Source organism: Rhododendron vialii, chromosome 13a, assembly GCF_030253575.1.
Source record: "Rhododendron vialii isolate Sample 1 chromosome 13a, ASM3025357v1".
Classification (NCBI taxonomy): domain Eukaryota; kingdom Viridiplantae; phylum Streptophyta; class Magnoliopsida; order Ericales; family Ericaceae; genus Rhododendron; species Rhododendron vialii.
Genome location: NC_080569.1, coordinates 24,194,308 through 24,213,783, shown reverse-complemented (window position 1 = coordinate 24,213,783; position 19,476 = coordinate 24,194,308). Strand labels below are relative to the sequence as shown.

Sequence of the window (19,476 nt, the reverse complement as noted above, 5' to 3'; positions counted from 1 at the left end):
TTATTTTTTGAATCAAAGATGATGTATTATGAAAAAATAATCTAGCTCGTAAAACAAAAAATAAGTACTTAAAAAATAATGATGTTAGCGACACGGGGCTAAGATAAAGCAATCTCAAAACAGTAATCCAAAACACCACCCAAAACAAAAGCAGAGGAAGGAGCTCACGAGTGTCTCCCTTCTTCCTCAAAAACAACAACAGAAGAGAAAAACAAATCACCTAAACCAGACCCATGTCTCATGATACTAAGATCCTCTGTTCCATTTTCCTACTCCTCCTTCAATACCAATTCAAATTTTGCACCCCCACTGACACCATAAACACCACCCAGTCCCTGAAAGATGGTGACTTGCTCATCTCCAGCAATCAAACCTTTGCCCTGGGGTTCTTTACCCCCGGAAAATCGACAAACCGGTACCTCGGAATATGGTACAACAAGGTTTCCGAGCAGACCGTTGTCTGGGTCGCCAACAGGGGCGACCCAATCAACGACACATCTGGTTCGCTCTCATTCGACGTCACGGGAAATCTGGGAAATCTGGTCGTAACCGGTCCAGACCGGAGCAATCCTGTCTGGTCCACAAATGTTTCGGATCCGACGGTGGCAAAAAACTCCTCGGCTCAGCTACTGGATTCAGGAAATTTGGTGGTGCTTGATAGCAATGGGGTGGTTGTGTGGCAGAGCTTTGATTATCCTACGAATACTTTGCTTCCCAACATGAGATTCGGTGTGAACCGGAAAACCAGTCTGGACCGGTTCCTGACATCTTGGAAGTCGGGCGATGACCCGGGACCCGGGGAGTACTCTTTCAAAATGGATCTTAACGGGTCTCCTCAATCGTTTCTGTACAAGGGTTCGGGGCTGGTTTGGCGGTTGGGTTCGTGGATAGGGCGCGAGTGGAGCGGTATACCCGAGATGACAACTAAATTCATCTTCAACCTCAGTTATGTCGAAAATCAGGACGAGGTAACTATGAGTTACTCTATTCGTGACCCCTCGATTTCCTCGAGATTGGTGCTCAACGAATCCGGGACGCTCCAGAGGTTGACGTGGAATGATAATGAGCATAGATGGGTTGAGATTTACGCAGGTCCGCAAAAACCCTGCGACTCCTACAACTACTGCGGCCCAAACGGTAACTGCGACCCGTCCAACATAGTCATGGGCCAGTTCGAATGCACGTGCCTGCCCGGGTTCGAGCCCAAGTCGGCACGCGACTGGTACCTGTGGGTCGGGTCGGGCGGGTGCGTGAGGAAGCAGGGCTGGCACGTGTGCGGGAGCGGCGAGGGCTTTGAGAAGGTGCCACTTGCGAAGGTGCCGAACACGTGGACGGCACGTGTGGATAGGGGTGTGACGGGGCTAAAAGAGTGTGAGTCGGAGTGCTTGAGGAACTGCTCATGCATTGCGTATGCGAGTGCGGATGTTTCTCACGGGGACGGTGGATGCGTGACGTGGCATGGGGATTTAATGGACTCCAGAGTGTTTTCAAGTGGGGGCCAGGATTTATACATTCGGGTTGATGCGGTTGAATTAGGTATGCAATCAATTTCTGCTACTATATTTTTTTTGTGTCAGATTTGCTGGATATATATTGTTTTATTTTGATAGATTTTCAATAATAGGTCGTTTTTAACGGATAAGATATTACTATGTAAATTGAAACTCTAAACATTTTTAGAGTCTTATAACATGTTTCTATAGGCTCATAAATGTTCACCATATGAAGTTAATGTGGCTGGAATTCACATCAGCATTATGCCGTGTATACGGGATAAAAAAATTACTCCAAACATGAGAGAAAGATGGATACGTGGGATATTTTTCGGCTTGTGAAACAAGATACATATGCTTTGGCAAAAGAGGAAACAAGATGGAAAATGAAAACAATAGCAATGAAGTAGACCTAATCCAGGTGTCAATAGGTGTCTTTGTCTAGGTTTTGGTAGTTTTGGTTAATTCTTTTATCTTTTGATGATTTCTATAGGGTGCTGATAAATACAACTGCGAATTTACTACATGTAGCCAATTCATAAAAGGAAATTTTTGGATTCCTCCTTATAAATTGGCTACATCTAGTAAATTTGCCGTTGTATTTAGCTGGGCCCTTTCTATAATGTCTTATAGCTTTGACATATGGTATTTGACCATTTCAAAAATTAAATGAGATTCAACCTGTTTTGAGTTTGCAAGTTATCTTAGAAATAATGACCGATGAAGACATTTTATCAAAATTAAGAAGCCGGGTTTGAGTGATCAACCTGTGTTTGTTTAATTGCAGATGGCACTATCATTCTTGTTTGTAAACAAGGATGGGACAAGGGAGTCTAGTGGCGGTGGTCGCCATAATAAGAATTTTAGAAAATGCAATTATTAATGTGAAAAAAAAAATTTATCCCCAATTTATATAGTCTCGCCACTGCTAGGTTTTTTTCCTTATTTTTTGTTATACACTAATCATAAATCTTCTATTATATTTTTTTAAGAAAGGAGACCCAAAAAAGTACTCCCTCCGTCCCTTTTTAAGTGTCCTGCTTCGTAATTCCAACTTATTAAAAAAACATCATCATTATACCTTTCACATCAACTTTTTCTTTCATTTTCCCTACTTACCCATCATCATTACACTTTTACTCACTTACTTTTTAAAATAGAATCTACTTTTAGGGACAAAATAGACAATTCACCAACTTTTACCCACTAACTTTACAAAATGGACACTTATTAAGGGACAGCCCAAAATGGAATAGCGGACTATAAATAAGGGATGGAGGGAGTATTCTAAATCTAAATTCAATGTCCCTAAGTGAAATAATATAAATGATGATGTATAATTAAGAAAAAAAAGACTCCACATTCTAACCCTAAAATAACTTAACCTAAAAACTTAAGGGAATTTAATTATAATGCCACTCCCAAAAGGGAGTACGGTTATCAGTTTGGAAAATCTATATAGGGATCTGAGGAGTGACGTTATAAATTTGGGGAGTGATATTATCTTTGTGCATACTGATACTCTAGACTATCAATGAAAGATGTATAGTAACGTGCACATAAATTGAATTGGATCTCTAGACCTACCCTCTCTAATACCATTTGGCTTTGATTTGGGGGCATGGTTCCGCAACAAAATAGGTATAGAAGGCTACTGTTTAAGTGGTATTTTGAGAGCAGCCACTTTGTGCATATTGCCAAAAGTTAGGTCTGTCTCCAATCCTCCCCCGCCCATACCCCCAATGATTGAGGACTACATAGGTTCTACTGTTGTTGTTGGAGTGGCATTATCGATGTCCAAAATTAAAGTTATTCTTTTTTCAAACTCCATATGCAAATGAAAAATATCATTTACTATAGTTTTTGCTTTGTTATTTTAATTTTTTTCTGGAGCCGATGACTATTAATATTGAAATGAATCTTTTTTATTTTTTAGTATACATTTCGCCACTGCTAGAGTAAAATCCTGATTCCGTCCTTGTTTGGCAAACAATATTAAACATTGATAGAAAGGTGGTTGCAACTTGCAACACATGTCTCATTCAATAAATTTTTGTGTGCTAAGAATTACAGCACTGGACTTTACCTTTTAGTTCTGAAAGCATGTTCTGGGTCTTTTTCTTTTTTATTATAACTTAGGTATTCGGGTCAGCTTTCGTGCACATCGATTAATCCTTGGGCACCAATTTCACCGTGAAGTCCCGCTTAAAGTAAGAGCGAAGCTCTATATGAATTGACACCAAAGAAGTTGATAGCATCTGAGAGATTTCGATTATCGAAGCCCTTAGAAGAGAACAAATCCCCAAATCTCAGGTCCTGACCACTAGGGCAAGCCCCTCGGGGTTAGCACTTAGCATGTTCTGGGTCTTTCTCATTTCATGTGGTGGAAGAGAGGAACAAAGCAATTATGCTGTCATCAGTAAGAAAGAAATCAACTTCTTAATTTTTTGTCCTAATTTCAGCCCAATATTTGAAGTCTCAACGACACACTCATGGGAAGAAGGGAATGGTGGCAGCAATAGCGGCCTCTGTTACTGCGGTTTCGCTTCTCACATTCTGCTTAATTTGTTGGTTGGTGGTGAAGAAAAGAAGAGGTAAAATTAGAACAATCTTCGTCGATCATCAGTCGTTTTGATTAATTGACTAGAGACTAAAAATGATTTATGTCGATGTCACATTCTGTTTTCAATCTTATAAATAAAACTAATGTAACATACATCCAGTCAAAATCCTTCTTTCCTCTTTTCGTCTTTCACGAATTTAAAATGAACTTTCGTAGTTTAATAGTCAAGTAAGGCAACAAATTCTCACCCATGCTATGAATGAGTATAACTAGTGATGAATGATTTCACACGTGATTGACCTTTACGTGGGGGAAAAAGAGAACGGCGTTTCCATGGAGCAATTTTGTTTAGCCTTAGTGCGTTCCAGGATATGATCAACGTCATTTCCATGGAACAGTTAGATTCAAAACATCAACGTCAACATAAATACACAAATACGCCTTCTATAAGAAGTGAACTAGTCAAATCATGTCACCAAGCCGGCTTTCTTGTTCATTTTTTTTTCCCATTTCATAATTTTAGTAAAACAATGAACTTCACTGGTTTAAGTTTTTCATTGCATTTTACTCTCTTTTCTCAAACAGTCAAATTAAGGAAGTAGGACTTTTTAGTTAATTGCATTTTTCTTTGCCTAACTTTGCTTTTTTACTCAATGGCAGGAATAAGAGAACGACAAAATTTATTATTTAGTCCCGATAGTACAGCATGCCTTGAAGCCTCCTCAATGGGAAAACACTTTGATGAAAGTGGCACGAATTCAGAACTACCATATTTTGACCTAAGCATCATTGTCTCAGCCACAAGCAATTTTTCGGTGGATAACAAGCTTGGGGAAGGTGGATTTGGCGCCGTGTATAAGGTAACCTCCAAGATGGAAAGTATCACGCAATCGCATACCTCACTTACGATTATGGGTATTTGAATATGGAAGATGATAAAATAACCTATTAAGCTGTCAATATAGTATTTGCAAAACTTGTGTTCAAATATGTAATGCATTGGAATATAGGAAGTGTGCATCAGAAATCCAGTGGTCGTGCATTTTGTTTACCGTATTGACACTCCTAATGGGCAATCTATACCAGGTCGATTTGAACAACGTCTAAGCTCACAATGTAAAGATTAAAATGCAGGGTCAGCTACATAATGGACAAGAAATCGCAGTCAAAAGGCTAGCAAAGAATTCAGGACAAGGGGCGGAGGAATTCAAGACTGAAGTTACATTGATTGCCAAACTGCAGCACAGGAACCTAGTGAGGTTGTTGGGATATTGCATTCAAAAAGATGAGAAAATGTTGATCTATGAGTACTTGCCAAACAAGGGCTTGGACTCTTTCATCTTTGGTATGCAATATTTTCGTAGTTATGTTCATTTTTTTGCTAATTGCGGAGTTATTGTTTCTGCAATGGTGAATGATTCAGGATTTTGATTATAATTAACTTCCACTGTTTGTCCAGATAGGACAAAAGGCTCGTTTATGGATTGGAAAATGCGCTTCAACATTGTTTTGGGGATTGCTAGAGGGCTATTATACCTTCACCAAGACTCTAGACTAAGGATAATCCATAGGGACCTAAAAGCCAGCAATGTGTTACTAGATGCAGAAATGAATCCGAAAATATCGGATTTTGGTATGGCCAAAATTTTCAGAAAGGACCAGATTGAAGCTAATACAAACAGGGTGGTCGGAACATAGTAAGTGTCCATTCTGTATTACTGTTGCGATATGGAGAAAGGTGCAAGGAAGCCATTAAACTCTAATGCTTGTTTAACATTTGTGGTTGCAGCGGCTATATGTCACCTGAGTACGCAATGGAAGGGCTATTTTCAGTAAAATCTGATGTTTTCAGCTTCGGGGTTTTGCTCTTGGAGATCGTTACTGGCAGAAAGAACATCAGCTATATTCTGGATAAAGCTGTGAATTTAATTGGGCATGTAAGTAAATGGATGTGTGCATTTGTCTAATTTAATTGCTATTCGTGGAAAACCCTTTGGTTAACAAAACTCGTAAGGTTAAAATCTCAGGTATTGTACAAAAATTAGGTGGTTAATGTCACAGCAGAAGGGTTTCCTATTATTTGGTGTACTCCTTTTGTTTTATACTGGAAAAATATCATTTTGGTATGGAAAACGAACAAGATAAAGTTCAAAACAGAGGGCTTTCCTTTAGTGATGACATTGTTGTTCATGCACTGTTTTTTTTTTAGGTTTGGAGCTTGTGGCAAGAAGGCCGGGCTGTGGAAATAGTTGGTTCATGGATGACAGAATCAGATTCGGATAAAGAAGTTTTGAGGTGCATTCACATCGCCCTGTTGTGCGTGCAAGAATCAGCCAACGATAGGCCAAAGATGTCGGATGTTGCTTTCATGTTGTGTAAGGAAACAGCGCTGCCTCCCCCTAAGCAGCCTGCTTTCATCTTCAAAGGAGCCGGCAACAGGCCGGGCATGTCCTCATCAGCAAGCGCTGGAGCAGTTTCTTTAAATGATTTTAGCCTTTCAGCTATTCAAGCTAGATAGGTGCTGAAAAATTACATAGATGTGTTCTTGCTTGCTCTTTCACCAAAATTAGATGTCTTTAGCATTTGTTTGCTAGAGTGGCTGTAACTGTATATGTTAGTAGTCACAGTCTCACTGAGGACGTGTTTGGAGCCTCACATAGCTGTAAATTAGAATTTTACATTCTTTTTTGAATTCCTTTGAATCAACAAACTTACATAGAGTCAAGGAAGGCATAACTTCCAATTACTTCAAAATCTATCGAATAAGATATCGAGAACTTTTTGTGATGTTTTCTAGGAATCATGGATCATAGTACTAAGAGGGGACTACTTTACGTAGATAATTTGGGGGACCTTAATGCGAGTGTGAAAACCGATCTTCTCAAGGACCGTAGAGCGAGACTTGTGGATGCCATTAAAAATGCTGCGATTCCTTTCTCTTGCCAAACGTAATATATATGCTGCTTGTGTAATCTTCCTAATCATCCTTCGAAAAGACTTTCCATTGAACTTTCCAACGAGCCAAGAGACGTCAGTATCCAAAGAGTAGTGAAAGCTCTAAGTTCTTTTGAATCGCCATCCATGGGATAAAAGCTATGTCAAGGGATGGTTTTCAGGAGCCAATGTCAATGAACAATTAATAGTTGAATGGGCCTCACGGCATCCCAAGTTGCTGCAATGTTGGTCTAATGTGTTTAACATCGCACATGTAGTTAAATATTGAGAATCCAGTTTGATTTTTCCACCACTGGGAGAAATGGAAAACGTAAACAAGAAGGGTCTGGTTTCCATATTTTTGAAGAGAAGGCTAGCATTACCATGATGTTAATAATTAACTGAAGGAATTCCAATACCCCGATCGATTTTGCTCCCTCCTAAGATCTTTAGTTCGATTCTCTTTGTCAGTAATTCTTGCGACAACATCACCCCACGCATAAGCATGTGATAAGTCTGTGTGAAAGACTACATGGATTAGTTTGAGATGCGTGTAAGCTGGCCCAGAATCCTAAAAAAAACTTGGTATATTTACATATGAAAGTGGCTATCCTATTGGCCAAAGGAGAACCAAGTTGAGATTTTAGGTTGGTCTTTAATCACTACTCTTAGCAATTCAAGTCATTTACTATTTCAACCTCACTCATCCCTTGTCACCAATTCTTTCACCTATTTTTGAATGGTAGGGTGAACATTATATAGTACTAGACAAAACATGGATTGGTTGACCTTTCTCAGCAATTAATTTGCACCATTTCATAGTGGAGCTAAAAGCTTTTAGGCCTAGCACCTATGACAAGACTTGACATGGGGTGCTTAGTTGGTTAATGGATTTGCTTCCCACACAATTAAGCAGGATCCAATTACTGCAGTCATGTCGGAAGAAAGTGATCTCTTGTGAATTTTTTAGTCGCAGTACAAATGTCTAATTGACTGAACCTAAAAGAGGGTTAGTTAAGGTGCATGTAAACTGGCCCGAGCAACCCTAACCTTCGACCAAAAGACGTACAGATGTGAAACCATGTGAATTATGGTTAGAGAAACCTTGTACATTCATGTCCTTGTAACCAAAAAAGCAAATGTAATTACTCATATCAACCCTAAAGTATTAATTTTTGCACCGCGTCCAAAGGGTGTAATTGTATGCCTGTCTGTCATGCAGAGCAGCAGTTGTGTTTTTAGAGCACTGGTGGCAGGAAATTTCTCCTCATTGTGCATGCCTGCTTTCAACAGCTGAGTTTAGCTTCTGGTATTGATAGCAACCCTTCTAGAAGCCAAAGGGACATTAATGAAAATCTATATGCTCTGGTATTTATTAAGTCAATTTCCATATGTATATGGATCAACATTCTTTTTTTGTTTTTCCATGTCTCATGCCGTGCCATGCCGATGTGCCTTGACATGCCCGACGAGAACCGTGTTGTGTCGTGCCTGTGCCGTGTTGTGCCCGACTAGAACCGTGTTGTGTCGTGCCATTCCCGTCCTACATCTGCGCTCATGCTCGTGCCCATGCCCATGCCATGCCGTGCCTGACTAGAACTGTGTCGTGCCATGTCGTGACTCGTGCCAGTGGGATGCAGAGTCTGCTACATAATGGAAAAAAAATCACAGCCAAAAGACTAGCAAAGAATTCAGGACAAGGGGCAGAGGAATTCAAGACTGAAGTTTGATTGCCAAACTGCAGCATAGGAACCTAGTGAGGTTGTAAGGATATTGCATTCAAAAAAGTTTTCTTTATTAGTTCTAAATTTATTACTCTCGTTTTTCTATCTATCTATCTCTGCTTATTACTCAAAAATCATCCTTCAAAACTCAAACCAAACCAATCTATTTTGTCCACCTTATACGTGGCATACTCATGTACCACTTGAAATTTCTTCCTTTATGAAACTCATCATTTAAGGCCCCGTTCCACTATAGGAAATAAGTGTTTATTTGAATACTTATTTTTTAAAATTAAAGATAATGTATTGCAAGAGAATAATATGTCTCGTAAGACAAAAAATAAGTACTTAAAAAATAATAACCTTAGAGCATCTCCAGCCTTGACCCATTTTAAGACTCAAATTTAAAAATGGGGCAAAAATCACAAAAATCTCTCTCCAATCTTTGACCCAAACCCTTTCTCATTTTGGGTTTTACCCATTTTTTTGCTCAAATCTGAGACAACTTTTGCCTTAACCCATTTCTCCAACTGCTAGTTAGAGAGAGAGAAAGAGGGAGATATGTAAATTTGGGTTTGATGGTTGAAGATGTGTCTACCCAAAATGAATTTTTACCCAAAATTTGACTCAAATTTGAGAAAAAATATGGGTGAAGACTAGAGATGCTCTAAATAGAACGGATCTAAGAGCATCTCCAATCCAATACTTTATTTTAGAGTATCAAAATACTCTATTTTATTCATAAAATGATTTTAGAGGAAATTACTATTCATATTTACTCCAACCACAAACTCTCTATTTATTCATAAAGTGATTTTAGAGGAGATCCTCCATATTTTCTCACATCCTCTAAATATGGAGGATCAAAATCCCATCCTCTCAAATAGAGGAGACTTGAGAGGATGGATTGGAGGAATTCCATATTCTCAAATGGAGGAATAGAGCATGGGTTAGAGATGCTCTAAGATCACTCAATCATCAAAACAGTAATCCAAGTATCCAACACAAACCGACACAAGTAGATGAAAAGCAGTACAATCCATTGGCCGATCATGCTTTTCAACTGTTGGGATGGTTCAAATCCCAGATTAATTAAAAGTCTTGCACATGGTTTTTTGTCTCTGGAACCTAAGATGCTGGTGTTGGCTGATTTCCTTCATTGCCGTGTGACCTTCCAACTTCCTTGATGGGAACATGTAATATGTTATTAATGCAAGGGTTAATTGGTTGGTGGTTAACTGATTATATGATGGCATGAGAAGTGTTTTTCGGTAACAGAGAGGAAAAGAAAAACAGTGTGTGCAAGTGTAAGTCAAGTCTTGTACTTGGTGTGAGAGTGGGTTCTTAGTGAGAGTGGGTGTATAAGGGGTTGGGTTTGGGTTTTCAAACTCGGGTGTTCTCTTGTACTAATTCTCTCATAGTGAAAGAACGGGATCCTCTCCGTGGAGTAGGCGTGTTTTGCCGAACCATGTAATTCTTGCGTGTCTCTCTCTATTTTACTTTTCATCGTACTTCCATTGGTTGTGATTGTGGTTGTGTTTCGAATCTCTGTTCTTGGGTGCTTCCGCGTTTAATCCCAACAAGTGGTATCAAAGCCGGCTTGGTTCTTGACCGGTGTTTGAGATTCGGGTTCCGTTACATCCACAATGAAGGCAACGATCAACTCTCAGTTTTCTCTTGAGCAGTTTAATGGAAGCGGCAGTTTCACTCTATGGCAAAGGAGGGTGAAGGATATCCTTGTTCAACAAGGTTTGGCTAGGGTGTTGAAGGGAAAGGATGCGAAGCCGGAAACGATGAAAGATGATGATTGGGAGGAGTTGGAGTCGAAGTGTGTGAGCACTATTCGACTTTGTATTGCTGATAATATTATTAACCATGTCATGGATGAGGATTCGGCATCGGCCTTGTGGGAGAAGTTGGAAAAGCTTTACCTTGCGAAGAGCTTGACCAACAAGTTGCATCTGAAGCGGCAGTTGTACAAGCTGAAGATGGAGGAAGGCGGGAATCTCATGGAGCACATGAACGTGTTCAATGGTTATTTGAATCAGCTTCGAAAAATTGATGCAAAGATAGAGGAGGAAGACAAGGCCCTTTTGCTTCTTACTTCACTTCCAACTTCCTATGATACTTTGGTGACGACTCTCTTGTATGGGAAAGATACAGTGAGTTTGGAGCAGGTGCAGTCGGCGTTGGTTTCTCATTTTACTCAAAAAAAATCAAGTTCTGAGGGTGGAGAAAATTCGGCACTTGCGGTTCAAAGTGAGAATCGGGGAAGGACATCTGATGGTAGATCCGGAGGGAACAACAGGTCCGGGTCTAGTTCCAGAGGAAAGGGTGTACAATGCTACAATTGCAAAGAATTTGGCCATGTGAAGCGCGATTGTCCTTTGCGGAAGAACAAAGGAAGAAATTTGATGATGCTTCGAGTGGTAGTTCTTTGGTGGTAGCAGATGATGGAGATCTTCTCACAATCTCCGAAGGTATAAACACTACTTCTCGTGATGAGTGGATTTTAGATTCGGGTTGCACTATGCATGTTTGCTCCAAGAAAGAATTTTTTGATACATTCCAAGAAAATATTGGTGGGTCGCTGTTTTTAGGCGATGGAACTACATGTGAAATTTGAGGTTTTGGGAATGTAAAGATAAAAATGTTTGATGGAGCGGTTCGTACTTTGGGTGGTGTGGCTTATGTCCCGAAGTTACGAAGGAATCTAATTTCACTTAGCCGGATGGATTCCATTGGGTGCAAATATTTTGCTGGAGGTGGAGCCATGAAAATCACATGCGGCGGTAAGATTCTAATGAAAGGAGAGAAGTGCAAAGGGTTGTATCGGTTGATTGGCAAAACTGTTTACTCGACGAAGGTTTGGAAACGGTGTGCACAGGGAAATGGGTACCCAAGGTGTGAGTCTTTTGCGGCGAAGACAAAGTTATGTTTCCAAGTTGCCAATGTTTGTGAGAGTGAAAATCCTGTTGGTGGAGAGGACGGGTCGAGGTCCTACTCTCGTGTCAATTGATGATTATTGGCACGGGGCGGCTACACACGTGTATTGGCCGTGTGGTTTGAATCAAATTATTGGACCTTAATTTGATTCGGGATGTGTAGCTGTTGTTTTCAAGGCTTGGTGGTGGCGCGGTGATGCGTGGAATTTTCACCAAGGTGGAGATTTGTTGGGATGGTTGAAATCCCAGATTAATTAAAAGTCTTGCACATGGTTTTTTGTCTCTGGAACCGAAGATGCTGGTGTTGGCTGATTTCCTTCATTGCCATGTGACCTTCCAACTTCCTTGATGGGAACATGTAATATGTTATTAATGCAAGGGTTAATTGGTTGGTGGTTAACTGATTATATGATGGCATGAGAAGTGTTTTTCGGTAACAGAGAGGAAAAGAAAAACAGTGTGTGCAAGTGTAAGTCAAGTCTTGTACTTGGTGTGAGAGTGGGTTCTTAGTGAGAGTGGGTGTATAAGAGGTTGGGTTTGGGTTTTCAAACTCGGGTGTTCTCTTGTACTAATTCTCTCATAGTGAAAGAACGGGATCCTCTCCGTGGAGTAGGCATGTTTTGCCGAACCATGTAATTCTTGCGTGTCTCTCTCTATTTTACTTTTCATCGTACTTCCATTGGTTGTGATTGTGGTTGTGTTTCGAATCTCTGTTCTTGGGTGCTTCCGCGTTTAATCCCAACAGCAACAACTCTGTCCTATATTTCATTTCTACCTCAGCAAAACCCAAAACAAAAGAAGAGGAAGGAGCTCACGAGTGTCTCCCTTCTTCCTCAAAAAGAATAACAGAAGAGAAAAACAAATCACCTAAACCAGACCCATGTCTCATGATACTAAGATCCTCTGTTCCATTTTCCTACTCCTCCTTCAATACCAATTCCAATTTTGCACCCCCACAGACACCATAAACACCACCCAGTCCCTGAAAGATGGTGACTTGCTCATCTCCAGTAATCAAACCTTTGCCCTGGGGTTCTTTACCCCCGGAAAATCAACAAACCGGTACCTCGGAATATGGTACAACAAGGTTTCCGAGCAGACCGTTGTCTGGGTCGCCAACAGGGGCGACCCAATCAACAACACATCCGGTTCCCTCTCATTTGACGTCACGGGAAATCTGGTCGTAACCGGTCCAGACCTTAGCAATCCGGTCTGGTCCACAAATGTTTCTGATCCGACGGTGGCAAAAAACTCCTCGGCTCAGCTACTGGATTCAGGAAATTTGGTGGTGCTTGATAGCAATGGGGTAGTTGTGTGGCAGAGCTTTGATTATCCTACGAATACTTTGCTTCCCAACTTGAGATTCGGTGTGAACCGGAAAACCGGTCTGAACCGGTTCCTGACGTCTTGGAAGTCGGGCGATGACCCTGGACTCGGGGAGTACTCTTTGAAAATGGTCCTTAACGGGTCTCCTCAATTCATTGTGTACAAGGGTTCGAAGCTGGATTGGCGGGCGGGTTCGTGGATAGGGCGCAGGTGGAGCGGTATACCCGAGATGACATTTAAGTACATCAAGGACAACTACGTCGAAAATCAGGATGAGGTAACTTTGAGTTACTCTTTTCGTGACCCCTCAATTACCTCGAGATTGGTGCTCAACGAATCCGGGGCACTCCAGTGGTTGACGTGGAAAGATAACGAGCATAGCTGGGTTGAGATATACGCAGGTCCGAAAAAACCCTGTGACTCCTACAACTTCTGCGGCCCAAACGGTAACTGCGACCCGTCCAACCTAGGCGTGGGCCAGTTCGAATGCATGTGCCTGCCCGGGTTCGAGCCCAAGTCGGCACGCGACTGGTACCTAAGGGACGGGTCGGGCGGGTGCGTGAGGAAGCGGGGCGGGCACGTGTGCGGGAGCGGTGAGGGCTTCGAGAAGGTGCCACTTGCAAAGGTGCCAAACACGTGGACGGCACATGTGGATAGGGGTGTGCCGGGGCTAAAAGAGTGTGAGTCGGAGTGCTTGAGGAACTGCTCGTGCAATGCGTATGCGAGTGCGGATGTTTCTCGCGGGGACAGTGGATGTGTGACGTGGCATGGGGATTTAATGGACACCAGAGTGTTTTCAAGTGCGGGACAGGACTTATACATTCGGGTTGATGCGGTTGAATTAGGTATGCAATCAATTTCTGCTATTGTATTTTTTTTGTGTCAGATTTGCAGGATATATATTGTTTTATTTTGATAGATTTTCAATAATATAATAGGTCGTTTTTAATGGATAAGATATTACTATGTAATTCAAGATTTCAATCGGTTCCCGTCATCTTATAAGATAGTATATTCGGAAAGATTTCCTATCCAATCCCATGTTGTGATAAAATAGAAATGCCCACCTTAATCGAATTCATTTGGGGTGGTAAAGATAACAAGTAGATTTGGACTAAATTTCCCAAGAAACACATAATTTTTTTAATACGGATTTTAGTTCAGTAAATTGAAAACTCTATCCACTTTTAGAGTCTTATAACATGTTTCGCCGGGTATAGGCTTATAAATGTTCACTATATGAAGTTAATGTGGCCGGAATTCACATCAGCATTATGCCGTGTATACGGGATAGAAAAATTACTCCAAACATGAGAGAAAGATGGATACGTGGGATATTTTTCGGCTTGTGAAACAAGATTCATATGCAATGAAGTAGACCTAATGCAGGTGTTAGTTGGTGATTCGTAGTTATGGCAGCGTGTTTAGTTGGTTTTTGTGCTTCTCGAACTGTTATATATCCTGCCCGCTGTGGCTGCGAGGATTCGGTAGTGGGGCTGTAGCTTACCGGCGTTTTGCCTTGGAGTAGCGTCTTGGAGTAGCGTCTTGTGTTTTGTGGTTGCGACCCTGTGTTTCAGGTTGACGGGTCTTGAACACACCGGTGTGGCTCCTTGGGATGGTAGATCCGTGCTCCAGATTACTTATGTGTTTTCTAGGGTTTGAGCTGGGTGTCCTTGTAGGATCCTCTATTGCCTTTTCCGCGACTAATTTTTAAGTACCGACGTTTCGCTGGGCCTGCACTTGCAGTAGGTGTCTGTGTCTAGGTTTTGGTTGTTTTGGTTAGTTCTTTTATCTTTTGACGGTTTCTATAATGTCTTATAGCTTTGACATATGGTATTTGACCATTTCAAAAATTAAATGAGATTCAACCTGTTTTGAGTTTGCAAGTTATCTTAGAACTAATGACTGATGAAGACTTGAGCAAGACGTTTTATCAAAATTAAGAAGCCGGGTTAGAGTGATCAACCTGTGAAATTGTGTGCCGAGTGACTTCTACGTTTGTTTAATTGCATATGGCACTATCATTCATGTTTGTAAACAAAGATGGTACGAGTGGGTCCAGTGGCGGTAGCCGCCATAACAAGAATTTTAGAAAATGCAATTACTAATGTGAAAAAAAAATTATCCCCAATTTATATAGTCTCGCTGCTGCTAGGTTTTTTTCCTTATTTTTTATTATACACTAATCATAAATATTCTATTTTTTTTTTTTAAGAAAGGAGACCCAAAAAGGTATTCTAAATCTAAATTCAATGGGCCAAAGTGAAATAATATAAATTATGATGTATAATTTTTTTTTTTTTAAAAACTCCACATTCTAACCCTAAAATAACTTAACATAAAAAATTAAGGGAATTTAATTATAATACCACTCTCCAAATTTATAATGTCACTCTCAAAAGGGAGTACGGTTATCAATTTGGAAAATCTATATATGGATCTGAAGAGTGACATTATAAATTTGGGGAGTGACATTATCTTTGTGCATACTGAGATACTCTAGACTATCAATGAAGGAAGCACAGTAATGTGCACATAAATTGAATTGGGTCTCTAGACTTGTCCTCTCTAATATCATTTGGCTTTGATTTGGGGGCATGGTTCCGCAGCAAAACAGGTATAGGGAGGCTACTGTTTAAGTGGTATTCTGAGAGCAGTCACTTTGTTTATATTGCCAAAGGTTAGGCCTATCTTTCATCCTCCCCCGCCCATACCCTTAATGATTGAGGACTACGTGGGTTCTGTTGTTGTTATTGTTGGAGTGGCATTATTGATGTCCAAAATTAAGTTAGTTTTTTTTCATACTCCATGTGCAAATGGAAAACATCATTTACTATAGTCTTTGTTATGTTATTTTAATTTTTTTTGGAGCCGATGACTATTAATATTGTAATGAATCTTTTTTATTTTTTAGTATACATTTCGCCACTGCTAGAGTAAAATTCTGGTTCTGTCCTTGTTTGTCAAATAATATTAAACATTGATAGAAAGGTGGTTGCAACTTGCAACACATGTCTCATTCAATAAATTTTTGTGTGCTAAGAATTACAGCACTGGACTTTACCTTTTAGTTCTGAAAGCATGTTCTGGGTCTTTTTCTTTTTTGTTATAACTTAGGTATTCGGGTCAGCTTACGTGCACATCAATTAATCCTTGGGCACCAATTTCACCGTCCATTTATTGAAGTCCCGCTTAAAGTAAGAGCGAAGCTCTGTATGGATTGACACCAAAGAAGTTGATAGCATCTGAGAGATTTCGATTATCGAAGCCCTTAGAAGAGAACAAATTCCCAAATCTCAGGTCTTGACCATTAGGGCAAGCCCCTCGGGGTTAGCACTTAGCATTTTCTGGGTCTTTCTCATTTCATATGTGGTGGAAGAGAGGAACAAAGCAATTATGCTGTCATCAATAAGAAAGAAATCAACTTCTTAATTTTTTGTCCTAATTTCAGCCCAATATTTGAAGTCTCAACGACACACTCATGGGAAGAAGGGAATGGCGGCAGCAATAGCGGCCTCTATTACTGCGGTTTCGCTTCTCACATTCTGCTTAATTTGTTGGTTGGTGGTGAAGAAAAGAAGAGGTAAAATTAGAACAATCTTCTTCGATCATCAGTCGTTTTGATTAATTGACTAGAGACTAAAAATGATTTATGTCGATGTCACATTCTGTTTTCAATCTTATAAATAAAACTAATGTAACATACATCCAGTCAAAATCCTTCTTTCCTCTTTTCGTCTTTCACGAATTTAAAATGAACTTTCGTAGTTTAATAGTCAAGTAAGGCAACAAATTCTCACCCACGCAATGAATGAGTATAACTAGTGATGTATGATTTCACACGTGATTGACCTTTACGTGGGGGGAAAAAGAGAACGGCGTTTTCACGGAGCAATTTTGTTTTAATGCATCTAGATCAGGATTATTGCAAGACTATGTCGCACAGTTTCTTGTTCATTTGTGTTTCCCTTTGCCTATTTTATAAGCATAATGTAGACCAAGGTATAACCGGTTGTTTAGCCTTAATGCGTTCCTGGATATGATCAATGTCATTTCCTTGGAACAGTTAGATTCAAAACATCAACGTCAACTTAAATACACAAATACGCCTTGTATAAAAGAAGTGAACTAGTCAAATCATGTCACCAAGCCGGCTTTCTTGTTCATTTGTTTTTCCCAATTCATAATTTTAGTAAAACAATGAACTTGACAGGTTTAACTTTTTCATTGCATTTTACTCTCTTTTCTCAAACAGTCAAATTAAGGAAGTAGGACTTTTTAGCTAATTGCATTTTTTTTTTTTTTGTTGCCTAACTTGCTTTTTTACTCAATGGCAGGAATAAGAGAACAACAAAATTTATTATTTAGTCCCGACAGTACAACATGCCTCGAAGCCTCCTCAATGGGAAAACACTTTGATGAAAGTGGCACGAATCCAAAACTACCATATTTGGACCTAAGCATCATTGTCTCAGCCACAAGCAATTTTTCGTTGGATAACAAGCTTGGTGAAGGTGGATTTGGCATCGTGTATAAGGTACCCTCCAAGATGGAAAGTATCACGCAATTGCATACCTTACTTACGATTATGGGTATCTGAATATGGAAGATGATAAAATAACCTATTAAGCTGTCAATATAGTATCTGCAAAACTTGTGTTCAATTATGTAGTGCATTGGAATATAGGAAGTGTGCATTAGAAATCCAGTGATCTTGCATTTTGTTTACCGTATTGACATTCCTAAGGGGCAATCTATTCCAGGTCCATTTGAACAACGTCTAAGCTCACCATGTAAAGATTAAATGCAGGGTCGGCTACATAATGGACAAGAAATCGCAGTCAAAAGGCTAGCAAAGAATTCAGGACAAGGGGCGGAGGAATTCAAGACTGAAGTTACATTGATTGCCAAACTGCAGCACAGGAACCTAGTGAGGTTGTTGGGATATTGCATTCATAAAGATGAGAAAATGTTGATCTATGAGTACTTGCCAAACAAGGGCTTGGACTCTTTCATCTTTGGTATGCAATATTTTCGTAGTTATGTTCATTTTTTTTGCTACTTGCGCAGTTATTGTTTCTGCAATGGTGAATGATTCAGGATTTTGATTATAATTAACTTCCAATGTTTGTCCAGATCGGACAAAAGGCTCGTTTATAGATTGGAAAATGCGGTTCAACATTGTTTTGGGGATCGCTAGAGGGCTATTATACCTTCACCAAGACTCTAGACTAAGGATAATCCATAGGGACCTAAAAGCTAGCAATGTGTTACTAGATGCAGAAATGAATCCGAAAATATCGGATTTTGGTATGGCAAAAATTTTCGGAAAGGACCAGATTGAAGCTAATACAAACAGGGTGGTCGGAACATAGTAAGTGTCCATTCTGTATTACTGTTGGGATATGGAGAAAGGTGCAAGGAAGCCATTAACCTCTAATGCTCGTTTAACATTTGTGGTTGCAGCGGCTATATGTCACCTGAGTACGCAATGGAAGGGCTATTTTCAATAAAATCTGATATTTTCAGCTTCGGGGTTTTGCTCTTGGAGATCATTACTTGCAGAAAGAACATCAGCTATATTCTGGATAATGCTGTGAATTTAATTGGGCATGTAAGTAAATGGATGTGTGCATTTGTCTAATTTAATTACTTCGTATTCATGGAAAACCCTTTGGTTAACAAAACTCGTAAGGTTAAAATCTCAGGTATTTTTAAAAATTAGATGGTTAATGTCAACAGCAGAAGGGTTTCCTTATTTCCTATTATTTGGTGGACTCCTTTTGTTTTATACTGGAAATCTATCATTTTGGTATGGAAAACGAACAAGATAAATTTCAAAACAGAGAGCTTTCCTTTAGTGATGACATTGTTGTTCATACACTGCTTGTTTCAGGTTTGGAGCTTGTGGCAAAAAGGCCGTGCTATGGAAATTGTTGGTTCATGGATGACCGAATCAGATTCGGATAAAGAAGTCTTGAGGTGCATTCACATCGCCCTGTTGTGCGTGGAAGAATCAGCCAACGATAGGCCAAATATGTCGGATGTTGCTTTCATGTTGTGTAACGAAACTGCGCTGCCTCCCCCTAAGCAGCCTGCTTTCGTCTTCAAAGGAGCTGGCAACAGGCCGGTCATGTCCTCATCAGCAAGCGCTGGAGCAGTTTCTATAAATGATGTTACCCTTTCGGCTATTCAAGCTAGATAGGTGCTAAAAAATTGCATAGATGTGTTCTTGCTTGCTCTTTCACCAAAATTAGATGTCTTTAGCATTTGTTTGCTAGAGTGGCTATAACTGTATATGTTAGTAGTCACAGTCTCACATGCAAAGGACGTGTTTGGAGCCTCACATAGCTGTAAATTAGAATTTCACATTCTTTTTTGAATTCCTTTGAATCAACAAACTTAAATAGAGTCAAGGAAGGCATAACTTCCAATTACTTCAAAATCTATCGAATAAGATATAGAGAGCTTTTTGGGATGTTTTTCAAGAA

General features: G+C 40.0%; 1 protein-coding gene and 2 non-coding genes across 3 annotated transcripts; all 3 read left to right on the top strand.

Moving 5' to 3' along the window:
* The first annotated feature begins 137 nt into the window (after positions 1–137).
* Positions 138–19,476, top strand: LOC131314027 (uncharacterized). The gene is made up of 19 exons (XM_058342523.1): positions 138–1,536; positions 3,956–4,087; positions 4,717–4,916; positions 5,191–5,401; positions 5,516–5,753; positions 5,846–5,993; positions 6,266–6,565; positions 8,284–8,358; positions 10,400–11,000; positions 11,090–11,250; positions 11,359–11,724; positions 11,823–11,895; positions 12,529–13,830; positions 16,437–16,568; positions 17,323–17,522; positions 17,796–18,006; positions 18,122–18,359; positions 18,452–18,599; positions 18,882–19,476. Exons 1-19 carry the CDS (start codon positions 234–236, stop codon positions 19,188–19,190), a joined length of 6,348 nt encoding a protein of 2,115 aa, XP_058198506.1. The 5' UTR covers positions 138–233; the 3' UTR covers positions 19,191–19,476.
* On the top strand, positions 3,026–3,133 carry LOC131315398 (small nucleolar RNA snoR100). The gene has a single exon (XR_009196731.1). It is a non-coding gene; the product is annotated as a small nucleolar RNA snoR100 (small nucleolar RNA).
* LOC131315382 (small nucleolar RNA snoR100) lies at positions 15,494–15,601 on the top strand. The gene has a single exon (XR_009196717.1). It is a non-coding gene; the product is annotated as a small nucleolar RNA snoR100 (small nucleolar RNA).

Coding starts and splice junctions, on each gene's coding strand:
- LOC131314027 (XM_058342523.1), top strand. CDS start 234: ATGTCTCATGATACTAAGATCCTCTGTTCCATTTTCCTACTCCTCCTT. Junction 11,725..11,822: donor GGTCGAGGTCCTACTCTCGT/GTCAATTGATGA, acceptor CGGGATGTGTAG/CTGTTGTTTTCAAGGCTTGG. Junction 11,896..12,528: donor GGTGGAGATTTGTTGGGATG/GTTGAAATCCCA, acceptor AACAAATCACCT/AAACCAGACCCATGTCTCAT.